The 13,819-nt window shown below is 42.4% G+C and overlaps 1 protein-coding gene across 1 annotated transcript in view; it reads right to left on the bottom strand.

Moving 5' to 3' along the window:
• SND1 (staphylococcal nuclease and tudor domain containing 1) overlaps positions 1-13,819 on the bottom strand; it is a 405,871-nt gene that overhangs the window by 246,574 nt on the left and 145,478 nt on the right. Inside the window, exon 11 of the mRNA XM_026510519.4 lies at positions 13,474-13,563. Coding sequence (XP_026366304.3) covers positions 13,474-13,563 — 90 coding nt within the window. The remainder of the gene's footprint in view (positions 1-13,473; positions 13,564-13,819) is intronic.

The raw sequence follows: 13,819 nt of genomic DNA, 5'->3' as shown, positions 1-13,819 counted from the left end.
AACAGGGCAAAACATCTTCACTACTAGGTTTAGGAACAGATCTTTGGGACTGCCAGTCCACTCCCCGACTGCCAGTCCACTCCCCTTTCACAGATAAGGAAACTAAGGACTAATATTAAAGAACCCATCCAAGGTCATGGAGTTAGGACAAGATGCACATCAGGTCTGGGGTCCAGGCACCCATGTTTTTTCTACCTTCAACCTATCCTGTGAGGTGAAGCCAGCTCAGGCCATGGAAATCTGCCAGCTTCTTTATGGTGGCCCTCCCTGAGTCTCTACTAGGAGAAATACACATTTGTCAGTAAATGTTGTTATATCAGATCAGTCTGATTATATCAGTCTGATTAGAGATATTAGGACAATTAATTGAGGCTTTCTGGATTTTTTTTTTTAAGATTACCTTTTTAGGGGATGGAAAATAGGTTCCTCCACATTTCACAATTTAAGAAAACAAGGAACACTGAAAAAAAGGAATTCATCCCTAGTGTAAGAACATGAACATACACAATCTTCAGCTGCCTATCTTCTTGCCTCTGAGGTCGCAGAAATGTCCTACTTCTTCACTGTAATGTGGGCTGATAAAATGTGGACAGAGCTGGGCTGGAGGTCTGCATTTGAGATACTACTTTGTATCTCCATCCTAAGGAACTTAAAACAGTTCCTTTCTGCCCCCGTCCAAAAGTTACTCCTAATACTGTGCTCTGCTTCCATTTCTTCCCTAGACTAGCATGCCGGAAGAATCACGGCTGTCAAAACACCGTGCCCCTTTACAAATAAAGTAACAGAGGCTTCATGAACACTCAGACCATACACTTAAGATTACATCTCTTAGCTGTTGAGATTCAGCCAGAAAACTAAAGAACTTCTCCAGCTGAAAGGGGAACCCTCCCACACTGTTGGTGGGAATGCAAGCTGGTACAGCCACTCTGGAAAACAGTATGGAGGTTCCTCAAAAAGTTGAAAATAGAGCTACCCTATGACCCAGCAATTGCACTACTGGGTATTTACCCCAAAGACACAAATGTAGTGATCCGAAGAGGCATGTGCACCCCAATGTTTACAGCAGCAAAGTCCACAATACCAAACTATGGAAAGAGCCTAGATGTCCATCGACAGATGAATGGATAAAGAAGATGTGGTGTATATATATGATGGAATATTATGCAGCCATCAAAAAATGAAATCTTGCCATTTGCAACAACGTGGATGGAACTAGAGGGTATTATGCTAAGCGAAATAATTCAATCAGAGAAAGACAAGTATCATATGACCTCACTGATATGTGGAATTTGAGACACAAGGCAGAGGATCACAGGGGTAGAGAGGAAAAAAATGAAACAAAACAAAACCAGAGAGGGAGACAAACCCTGAGAGACTCTGAATCTCAGGAAACAAACTGAGGGTTGCTGGAGTGGAGGGGGGTGGGAGGGATGAGGAGGCTGGGTGATGGACACTGGGGAGGGTATGTGCTATGGTGAGTGCTGTGAATTGTGTAAGACTGGTGAATCACAGACCTGTAACCCTGAAACAAATACTACATTATATGTTAATAAAAAACTAAAAAAATTAAAAAAAAAAAAAAAAAAAAAGAACTTCTCCAGCTGCATGTGGTACCATTTCACCAAAACTTGTTCACCTAATTTCCAATCAGTGCTCAAGTCATTTCTGTGATTTTCTTCTTCCTTTCTTCCATTCCTTATTTTCTCTTCCCTTCCCAACTTTTTTTTTTTTTTAAATAAAGCAGGGCCAGAGGTTTAGAGATGGTGGAAAGCTGGCCTAGTGGGGCTAAGTCAGATGCTCTAAGCGGCCTCCTCTTTGTCAGCACTCCACCATGCATCAACGTCAAGCCTGCCAGACTCGGAGGAGCTGGGCACAGCAGCAACCTGCCAGGCTCAAAGGTACCCATACATCGCAGAAATGGCAAAGTGGAGCAAGTCAGCGACTTACTTCCAATTCATTTGGACTATTATTGGAGAACAGGGATATTATGAACCCCAAGTAAGGGTGGATGGGAACAGCAGGGAGTAGTCAAGGGCCATCAAGCTTCTGTCATTTAGAGCTTTAAAATAATGGAGATTCAAGTCAAAAAAATATTAATTTTGCCTACTAAATTCCTCTGTCAGATCATTTTAAAAGAGAACAAATTAGAGATGCTGCACATTGTCAATTATAGAGTAAAGACACAGAAATAGCCACAGACCAGACCTCTAGCACTAGGGAAGGACTGCTCAGGCAGCCGCATGAAGACTTCAAAGAGCAACCTGACAGTGAGGGTTGGACCACACAAGGCATCGAGCACACTACCACCAATCCAGTGGAGACGTGAGTTCATAGTCATAAGCCACATATAGGAAACCAAGAGAAAAACATACTTATGCTATGTATTTTTAATGCCTTCATTTGTCTCTCAGACAATGCTATGCCTAACGTTTCACTGAAGTCAGGCTCAAAGTCTTTATTGGTATGAGGAAATTAAAGACAGCAGGTGACAAAGAAACCAGCTCCAAAGCTTAGACCTTTCTGTATCCCTTCTCTGTATCTAGATATCCCCAATCTTTCTTAAGACCTTCCAGGTACCAGTTTACAAATCCCACCTCTTCTGTGAAGACCTAACGGAGATCAAGCCTGATTCCTGACGTTAGAGACCAAGAGCTAAAGGAAAAACTAGCTCTTTGCCCTGTAGGGCTGGGGGAGGGAGGTCAGAACTGGGAATTGCTCCTGAAGAAGTGGGCACAAAAGTATACTAGGAGGGCAGAGAGCCTAGACTTCACATGGGGAGCCAGGAATACAGGACGGTAGTAAGATTCCTACAGAAAAACAAGTGTAAAGGCAAGAAGCTGTGAAAAGTCTGGGCCATGTCCGTGGAATGGGGAGAGGCGGTTTGTGACGTATTATATGGACAGTAGAGTAGTAAGTAAGACTGGAAATGAAAGCAAGATCCTTAAAGGACATTATGATATATTTTTTTTAAGACTTTATTTATTTATTTATTCGACAGAGATAGAGACAGCCAGCGAGAGAGGGAGCACAAGCAGGGGGAGTGGGAGAGAAAGAAGCAGGCTCATAGCGTAGGAGCCTAATGTGGGGCTCGATCCCACAACGCCGGGATCACGCCCTGAGCCGAAGGTAGACGCTTAACCGCTGTGCCACCCAGGCGCCCCAACATTATGATTATTTTATACACAACTGCCTTTCCTTTGATTTTATGTTCACTGAAGGAACGAGATCCTTTTCTGCAGGCATCTGGGGATCCCCAGAGTTTGTGAAAGGAGCAGGAGTACGCGTGTAGAAAGCAATCAGACAGCAATGTGAAAGACTGGGAAGTCCAGAAGGAACAGACCAACCGCCTAAGGTGGAGTTGCAATAATTAAATTGAGATATAAGGAGCAAATAGACTAAAAGTCACCGGAAGAATCGTGACAAGGAAGATGTGAAAGAGCTAACTGTGGAAGAATCAGGCGAACTTAGGATAAGGAGACTGTGGATACTAAAGTTCAGGATAACGGGCAGGGGAGACATTATTTAAGATCAAGAACAAAGGTAGCCAAGGCAGTCTGCGGGCAGGGAAGAAAAATCATATGGAGGCCATGAGCTGCATTTTGGACATAAAGATGTCCCCTATTTACTGGAATCTGTATGTGAGTACCCAGTGGTCAGCAGCTGGAAACAGACCTGTAGGAAGAGAAAGAAGTTACGAGTAGAAATATTCATAAGAGTCGGCAGTACGTGACGTAGCTGAAGCCGATAAGTGTACAAGGTCACACAGCAGGTGAGAGACCTCTCCTGTTGCTGAAAGACAACTATGACCTGCACAAGGCACACTAATATTAACCCACTACTGCCAAGAGACACATTTCTGTTATCTCACCAGTTATTCAAATCTGTTCCTATTCAACTTCAAACATTTTGATGTAATCTTGTCCTAGCTGGACTGTAAGCAACTTGTCACACAGGTGACATTTTATTCATCTTTACTCCACTTCCATAAAGGTACCTAACAACCATATGTGTTTTTTCTAAAATATTAATTCCACGAGAACAGGTGTTTGTAAGGCTCTATCCCCAATGCCTAGAATAAGGTATGGCACATAGTAGTTGCTCAAAAAATATCTGCTAAATGAATAAAAATGAATTGACTTCACTAGGCCACCACTTCTGGCCGCCTTGACGTAACAGGTGATTAGGCGTAACCAAAGCTTTAGGACTGAGTCCTCGAAGAGAATAAATCTACTTGAGCTTTGTCTTCACAAGAAGACTACCTCCTCATCTGCCCAGCACAGCCCAGTCCAAACAAACACTTGCTGAAACCAGAAGAGAAGAAAAGGCAAAATTGCAGAAAAAATACCTTGCTCAAAAAGGCCTGATTGAAGACAAAACCTGAGATTCCTAGAGTTACCGAAGGAAATGCATGCAGAGCTCTGCAGGCAAAACGTTAGACATGGTGCTCCAGAACACAGACCTGTAATTATTCCTAATGTTCTATTCATCACCCCTGAATGGGATGAGCATGGTTCATCAAGAGCTATTGCCAGGAATGATTCCCTCCCAGAGCACGCCATATTTCAAAACGCTGCTAATCACTGAGGTAGAAGTGATCAAGGCCTGACTGTGGCAGCCTTCTTAAGTGGACAGCAGCATTCATCCCCCAAGGAAGGGAAACAGGACAAGTGTGAGAGTGAGCCTACAGACAAAACTAGAAACATGCTCTCAAGTCTAATCAATTACTCTACAGCAATTGTCAGTTGGCCTGGAGACGACAGTGCATAAAGCCAAGATAAGTCATGACAAAAGAATAAACACAAATATAAAAAGCAAGATAAGACAGGCAGAGGACCAGAGGTGAAAGAATATCGCACATTCAAACCCTTTCCTGTGGATCAGTTTTGCAAAGAAGCTCATTACCAAAGTACAACCCTCGAAACAAGAACTCCAACCAAGAGCCAAGTGGCCAGATATAAGAAGAAGCTAACCTACTTTCCTACTATATCACTATCCTAGGGCTGCAGTAACAAAATCCCACAAACTGGTTGGCTCAAAGCAACAAAAATTCATTCTCACCGTTCTGGATATTTCAGGTTTGAAATTAAGTCATTAACAGGGCCATGCTCCCCTCGAAGGCTGCAGGAAAGAATCTCTCCTTGCCTCTTCCTAGCTTCTGGATTCCCTCACTTGCAACTGAGTCACTTCAATCTCCACCTCCATTGTCACATGGATTTCTGTTCGTCTCTGTGTCCCATCCCCTTCTGATGAGGGCACCAGTCACTGGGTGTAGGGCCCACCCGACCCAATCTAGTATAAGCTCATTTTAACTTAAATTATATCTGTAAAGACCCTATTCCCAAATAAGATCACATTCGGAGGTTCCAAATGGGCACGAATCCTGGGGGGACACTATTCAGCCCTAATATTACATCTATCATCATGAAAACACCAGGAAAGACTGCCCAAGCCAGCCATCCCCAAGAGAGAGAAATGCAGCACTTTAGAAATACCTGAAAACTTGCCAGAGAAAAGATAACTAGCAAGTGAAAGTAAGAAGGCAGTTCCGGGTATCAATAAAAGAACTTGTTTCAGATAAGAGCAAAAAACTTCACTCAGATTTTAAACACATTAAAACAAGGAGCTTACAACTACATGGCCCCAATTACGAAGAGATAGCCCTAAAACACCATTTCTATCCCCCAGCTGTGAAGAGTCGACAGAACTTCCACCTTAGAGCCGACAGACACTGGTGTATACTACCTTCTTGTATGTGCACAGGTTGCTCATACCCTCAGGAAAGAAATACAGAAGCAGAAGTATTAGCCTAACTCTCTGAACACTAAAAAAAAAAAAAAAAAAAAAAAAAAGCAGAAGACACAGAGAAAGAAACCCTGGAAAGCTGGTGCTTAAAAAGGTAACTCACCAATTCTGAATGATGTGTTATTTTGCAAACATACAAGATTTTTAAGATTTTTTTTTCTTATTAGAGAAGTTATATGTACTATCTCTGTATAGATCCTTTTAAGAAGATGAAACTATCGGAGAAAAAAATACTGAGAAAAGATAGCAAGAGTTGAGTTTCCTTTCCAATTGAACACATCTGTACCCTGATGTGTACACCTGACACTCTTCCACAACATAAGATATTCTGTACACTATCATACAGACCAAGTGTGAAAGAATCCATTCTCTGTAAACCAGGAGGTATAGGAAGTTCGAAGATTTGCAATTCAGCACATTTTGTAAGGTTTTTGGCACATAAGGGTTATTTTTAAAGAGGGAAAAAAAGCCTGTCCTCTCCCTACCCCCAAACACAGCTGAGCTGATTCAGCACAAATCTCCCCCTAAAATAAAATCCTAGTTTGCAGAGAATAAAGCATGGAAAGTTCCAGCCCCAAGGACGCCATTTCAGAAACCTAGCCAAAAAGATCAGGAGTGGGTGGCTTAAGAGAGACTGACCACAAATCATGTTCCAAACGTAAGAACTATCACCAGAAAACTGCGAGCAACTTGGGAGTCCAGGGAAGAAAGTCTTTAATAATAAGCAATGTAATATACGAGTATTACCCAGAGATATGAGAATCTCGAGGATTCTGGTAGCTAGTGAATCATTTCCCACAGGTGAGAATATAGAAATTTCCAGGAATGCAGTTGAAGGTTTTAGTTCCTTCATTTAACTTAGAGACGCTTTCTGAAGAGGATATTACAATATACATCATACAAATACTACACTCCACCAAGGAGCAATGTGCTCAGCTCAACACCCTGATGGCCCCTAAGGCACAGAGGCACTTCTCACAATCTGCAGATAAAACATTCAAGAGCTCATTACCAAAAGAGCATTTAGGTGGCAGCAGGTAGAAAGCTACCTTGCCCAGAACAGCCAGAAACCGACAACTCTACAGTTTTGTTAATTACCTTCATCAGACAAAGGAACTAATGAGTCAAGGCTCATTCCCCAAACCCACAGGATAAAGGGTATCTAGACTCCTGGTCTCCAGTGCATACTGACATGCTGCCTTCATGTCTAAGTGCGAGAAGTCTTACTAGAAAAAAAGCATGGTCAGAAATTACGAGTCATTCAAAACATCTCCTGATTTGGTGAAAATCTACAGTCATTTATCCAAAAAATTTACAGCCACGTTGATGGTAACAGCTGGCACAGAGACGGCAAGGACAAGCAACGTTGTATAAACCTGTCAATTTAAATCACAATGCATTCACAACCTTAGGGCCTGTTTTGATCATTAATGTAAAGGACTTTTCCATAGCGTGAGTGAATCAAATTAATACAAAGTGGGAAAATGTGGAGATGACAAAGGGAATGTTTATAAAAACCAAACTAAAATACAACAGAGGTAATTAAGAACAAAAATCCCCAGACTGCCAGCTTTGCACTTAACACAGCTGATTAAGTAACACACTGTAAGAGACAGAACTTGTAAGTGTTTTTAAGGAAAAGGAGAGCGTTGTTAAATAGCCAGCAAGGAGAGAAGGAGATCCGCCTCAAGAAAGCTCTGAGCCCTTGAAGAGCTTGCACAGGCTGAGTGAAAAACCGCTTCTGCTAAGGAATGTCACTCCAAGTACCTTCCAAGAGCTGTCCTTGCACAGGGAAATGAGCACTGAGAGGGCTCCTCAACCCCTCCCTGGCTCTAGGCCAAGATAAAAAAGCAACCTGACCTTTCCTTTCTCCCAGATGCCCCCAAGTCACACCTATGCCAAGAGATGGAAGAGAAAAGGAAATCAAGCTTCAACGCAGGCTTAGCAATGTTACCCATGACCTCACACTGTGTAACTAGCAGAAGAACATGTAACCTGACACAGGTTTCTCTGAAGAACAATTTGGTGAAACATCACTTCACAGGGACATCTCAAAGACTAATGAGATCATGTCTACAGGGCTGAAGGCATTCCGAGGGCTAATCTATGGTACTCTTACCACCTGCTGATATCTGTAGACCAGGATAATACAGCTAAAGAGAATCAACTTCTTGTAGCATGTAAGGTATACGCCATATACAAGAACTGACGTCACCCCCAAAAAGGACCGTGACCCTGGCTATCTCTATTAAACCACACAACATGGAATTGGGCCTTTCTAGATGGCCTTTAATTTAGCATAGCAGCTAAATGCATAACACCTAGATAAAATACTTTATTTCTATGCGTTTCAGTTTCTTTACCTGTAAAAAGGTAAATACATACATACATACATCTTGGGATAGAGATGAAAATTAAGTAAAATTAAATAAAAGTGAAAATATTCAATGCTTACCACGAAGAGACAACTCAATAAATGACAGCCCTGACCTTGTTACACTCAAATGAGCATTATGTAAAATGTCTTAAGAAGCCTGGCTAGTTCACAGTACAAATTGGAATGGCACGAAAATCATACAGAGGTGTTCACCAAATCGCAAATGAGCCACAGCTTCTATAGTTGGCATCCCAAGGAAACAAGGCTATTAACAGTGGTTGGGTCACCAACCAGTTCTTAAAGCATGTTAACCCAGGATAGAGGGGAGGTCATTTACATATAATATCAACCATTTCCAGATTGACTTGAGAGTCCAGACATGAAGAGACAATCTCCTGCTACTTCTTCCATATCTGGCTAACCCTAGGCAAATCAGGTAGGGCCTATTTCTAGCTCCCTTAATATATTCTTATCTGGGTCCACACAGCCTTCATCGCAGTGCTCCCATTTTCCCCTAAAGTTAATTAATTTAGAAGAAATTTATTGAGTACCTACTGTGCATCACAAACTGTATATACTGATGCGCCCTGGGGTGGTGAGCAAAACAGATGTGGGCCCCAGTTGGCCTAATATAATGAATCTGATGAGAGAGAGATTAACACAAAATCACTCAAATACATTAAGATGTGAAAAATTTTGTACAAATTATTGGAAGGGGGGTTGTTCAGGGACAACTTCCCCCAGGAAGTCATGTTTAAACTGAATCTGAAGGATAAGTGTTATGATAAATAAGGGGACAGGAGGACAAAGAGTACTCCAAACAGAAGAAACTGCAAGTGCAGAAGCCCTGAGGTGAGAGCATAATGCATTCCAGAACCCTAAAGGCAGCCAGAAAGGTGGCAGGAGGTGGATGAGAGAAGGGGTAGGGGCCTTTTTTCTGGGAAGTAGGCTGGAACCAGATTATTCTGGACCTTGTAGGCCACAGGAAGCAATGGGAAGCCGAAAGTCTGTCACTGGTGAAGTTCCCTTTAGCTGCAGGTGGAGAACAGACTGGAGTGGGAAAGAATGGCTGCAGGGTCCAGGAGTCTCAGTGAGAGGGGGTCTGAGACAAGGCAGTAGCAGCACGATGGTAGGAAGAGGAAACACGCACATCTACACAGCAGGAGTTGGTGAAGGACTGGAATGGGGGGTTATGGAAGAGGGGGTGGCAAAGAGGTCTCTGACAGCAACAAAAAGGCATTATTTCCAGAACACTGAGTGAGTCCAGAGTTTATGAGAGAATACCATGAGTTTGGTTTTGAACATGATGGATTTATGAATCCTGGTGCACAGGAAGATCATTTCCATCTGCCCCAAAGAGCTCCATGCCCCCAAAGTACAAACTTCAGGAAAGAAAGCTTTCCAAAAGAGAAGAACCATCTAATGCAATATGAATTTGAAATAACTGCCAGTATTATTTATAGCCCAATAACTCCCCAAATGTCTGCATTTATCAAGAAAAACGCTCAATTTTAAGTGCCTAAAAAAGAGTCAGCCTAGTTCATAGAACAAATTTTGATGGCATGAAAACCAAAGTTGGCCGTTAGTTTACAAATGAGCTTCATCTCCAAAATCTGCTTATTCAACAAACACTGGCAAAAACATTTAGGGAGCACAGACATATTTCTGGGCCAAGGATTCTGGAGACAGGAGAAGCCTGGACTGAGCAGACAGTGCCAGGGCCGAGGCTTCTATGCACTCTTGCTTCTTGCAATTCCGTCTCTTCCACACATCCATTTTTTGACCCCTCAATTGTCCAAGCAAGTTACAAGTCTGTACACAACAGTTCCCATGGTGATGGAAATTGTACAGTTAAGAGACAGGAGTTGAGTGATTCATACATCATTTGTAAATACTGTATTACATGGATTTAAAATACTTTGAGATTCTACTTTAGAGATTCTATGAGACAGCTGGAGAAAATTCCCAGCGAAGATCCCAGTAATTATTACCTTCTTTCACTGAGAACAAAATGATTTAGGCACACAAACTCTTCCTGTCGATGGGCTGACCTCTAAGCATTAAGAAAAAAATATATACACGGAAAGACATTGCTCCTGCTACTAGCAGAGGACGGTTGCCCTGATTATTCTAGGACATCAATCTCACCATCTTATACACACCTAGGATGTCATGCCACAAAACTAAAAGAATTGTGGAAGTTACCATGGATTCCATTTCTCCACTATGTTAGGGCCATGAAGAACCCCAGAAGAAATTAGCAAGACAGTTCTTCACCAGGCATATTCCTTAGTCAAGATTTTAGTGAAAGCACAGATGGCAGATGGTAAACAGAGGATGGGGAGGGAATTCTACCAGGCAGTATGGCAATTCAGACAGCTTCTGAAACACTTCCAAGATACACATGTATTCTTCCATGTCTTCCTCAAACCAGAGAACACACACACAAACATACATTTAACACAACACATATACACTTTACACATACACAAACTGCATGAGACGACACTCATTTTGCGGAAGCTGGAAACTTGATGCCACATCTAACCAGATACCACTCAAATCTGTGCAATGGGATGATGGCGGTCAAAATAGTTGCAAATTGATTCACATCTCTTGACCTCAGGGCCAGTTTAAAAAAAAAAAAAGTAACTGCTAGATTCTATAAAAAAGCAGCACTATTAAACAAAACAACACAACTTACCTGACTGGCATCTGGAAAAACATGAAGGGTTAGTATCATTCTAGATTCTTATAAAAATCCCAGGAGAGAGGGAAGGCAAATAATACTCCCAGTTCCCAAGTGATGAAACCAAGGCTCAGAGAGGTGCATGGTTACTTTAATTAAGGCACTTAGCCGGAATAAATCCTGGGAGTGAATCAAAGTGAATTTCCGTAACTGAAATGGAGACCATTGAATCTAACAAAGCACCTTACCAGTTTACCTTCAATCTTATTTTTCTACATTCTAGAAACTCCTCAAAACTGTCAAATTATAGACTCTCTGGGATGGTCAAATAACAGTCTGGGCAGAGAAGATGATTTTACCTCCATTATCTTGCTTAAGCTGTGACAGGCTGCCCTAATCAGCTTTCGTGCACAGAGGCACATAGGCACACATGCTCCCTCTCGGTGCCTCTTAATCACCACGTGCCATGCTGAACAGCTGCAGAGGTCTGAAGGGAATTGGCAGAAATGTGCAATGATGTGCTAGCCACCCCCCTGAGGCAGCAACTGCCCTGCCTGCTCCCAGACTCGAGAGAAAACTTGGGTGTTCGCTGTCGCAGCTGATGGGCCCAGAAGACAGGCAAGTGGTTTCAGGTGGTGAGTCAGGAAAAGCAGTTTGCATCAAGAATGTTCCAGCCCAGCAGAGCTGAGCAGCATCCTACTCCCCCTGCAGGGATACAGTATTCATCATTCATACAATGTCACCGTGGGGGACAAAACGTGGGCTCAGCACAAATTGAATCCAATCAACTCTTATGCAGAAGAACCAGTAAACAAGGCTTCTCCCACCAAGAAGGAACCTAATTGCTTAAGAACTGCCACCATATCTGACACTTGAGGTCAGTCCTTCTAACCTAAGACAGAGGTCTTTACAAAGGGCTGGCACATACGGCTTGAGAGCAGAACCCTGGGCTACCCTCCCGGGACCACTCAGCAGCAGCTACAATAAGCTGTGATCTACATTCCCAGGGATGAAACAGAAGCAGGTGAAGGCAACATTCAAAGAAGCCAGGTGGATGCCGGAACACACCGCACGCAAACAGCTGCGCAGGAATCAAGCAAGAGCTGCCCCCACCCCCACTCCCCTCAGGTTCATTTTGGATGGATTTCCACAGAAATCCACACTTTTGAGGGAATTCCTTGTTTGCGTTTATGCTATTGTTTATGAGCCAGCAAATGAGCGACAGGATATAAATTTGGTGAAATAGAGATGTCGACATTAGATCAGATAACAGGAGATCTAGAAATTGAAAGAGGCTTAAAGCCATCATTCACACTACACTTCATGAATGAATACAGCATTGTCAAGTTTTATACAATGACAAATGAGCCTATTCTCTGAAGGAACCTGAGGAGATTGAACACTCATTTTAGGGAATCCAGTTTAAGTTTCTCTACTTCAAAATTAGCAATTTCATCCCGTGCCAACTTTAAAAATCTCTTTGCTATAATTTATATTTCTAGTGACTATGGTATATAATAAAACTGGTTATGTTTATGATAGACTACTTTGGCATTAGTTCAAAAGCCAGAGCCTTATGAAACCTGTCACATCATTAAAAATCGGCATTTCGGCAGAGAATGCTAATGTGGCATTAATGTGTGTTAAGGACAGACACAGAGCAGAACGGCCTTATCTTTCTCAAGATATGAGAAAAATCGACCCAAAACAAGGTATTTTCCCAGAAGAATTCTCAAAGTACAGAAAAGGCAAATCACAGTCCCTCCCTGAAAACAGATTTCTATCAACCACATCAAAGGAACTACACCACTCATTTCCTTTGTTTGTGCAGAACACAGACACCTGCCCAGGATATTTAGGGTAGGGAGGTCAGGGAAAATAGGGAATGCTCAGAGGCTCATTCTCAGCCTCCCCAAATGGCAAGCTCTGCAGCTGGCCACAGAATATATACTCTAAGAACATAAGGAAATGCACTCTTGGGGCCTCTGAGCTGTTGCACCAGACCAGAGAGTCAATGTGCTGCACCACAGGTTTCCACAGGAACTCCTGGGAAAGCACACAATCCTTCCCCAGCAAGGCTGCCCTAGCACTTGCCGTGGAAGCTACAGGAAGCACGACAAGCTGAAGAAGTGATGGTGGCATATGCACCACAGTGCATTTCAGTAAGCATGCTCCCGTTCCAGGAGAGCCCCTCTCCTCAACAGCCAATCTATTCCTCAGAAGTAAGGGAGGCAGAAAAAACCGGCAATCTTCCTTCAATAGCCTATCCCACAGTACCGACTTTTAATGGAGGTGGCTGAAGAGAACAAGGGAGCCAAGTAAATGAAGCTCGGGGCAATATGCAATTATTGAAACTGGAATTGAGCCTGGACCCTGGAAGGAACATGCTGTGAGAGCTTTGGCAATCACACCATGGTCAGGGCCTCAATTTTAAATCTCTCCCACGGGATACCACTTCCTGAGACACAGGCACACCTTTCTTCATATCAAAGTAATTCCACTTGACTTGGCGGAGGGGTGTCATCTGGTCTCTGAGATTCAATCACAAGGGCCAAGCTTAAAATGATCCCCAACCATTTGCAAATATGTTTCTGTCATCATCTACCTTTTTCCCAATAAGCTTCTTTCGAAGAAATTCCCGGGCTTCAAACATGTAGGGAATGTCATATAGGGGACGTAGTTTCTTGTTCTTATCCTAAAAGAAAAACAAAATATCATATCAGAAATGAAAAACAAACATCAAAAAAAAAAAAAATACCCGCAAATGAACACAGCCAATAAAACAAAAACCAAAATACTAGAATACATCTGAAAATATGCTACCTCCCAGTATCACAGATACTAAGTGCCAATACACAGTAAATGATTAATAGATTTTTGGATGAAATGCTTTACAGGGAATAATATTATCTTTTTCACATAACAGACTCAAAAATAAGTAATAAAATGTT

This window comes from Ursus arctos, unplaced genomic scaffold (genome assembly GCF_023065955.2).
Source record: "Ursus arctos isolate Adak ecotype North America unplaced genomic scaffold, UrsArc2.0 scaffold_3, whole genome shotgun sequence".
Classification (NCBI taxonomy): domain Eukaryota; kingdom Metazoa; phylum Chordata; class Mammalia; order Carnivora; family Ursidae; genus Ursus; species Ursus arctos.
This window is presented reverse-complemented; position numbering and strand designations above follow the sequence as displayed.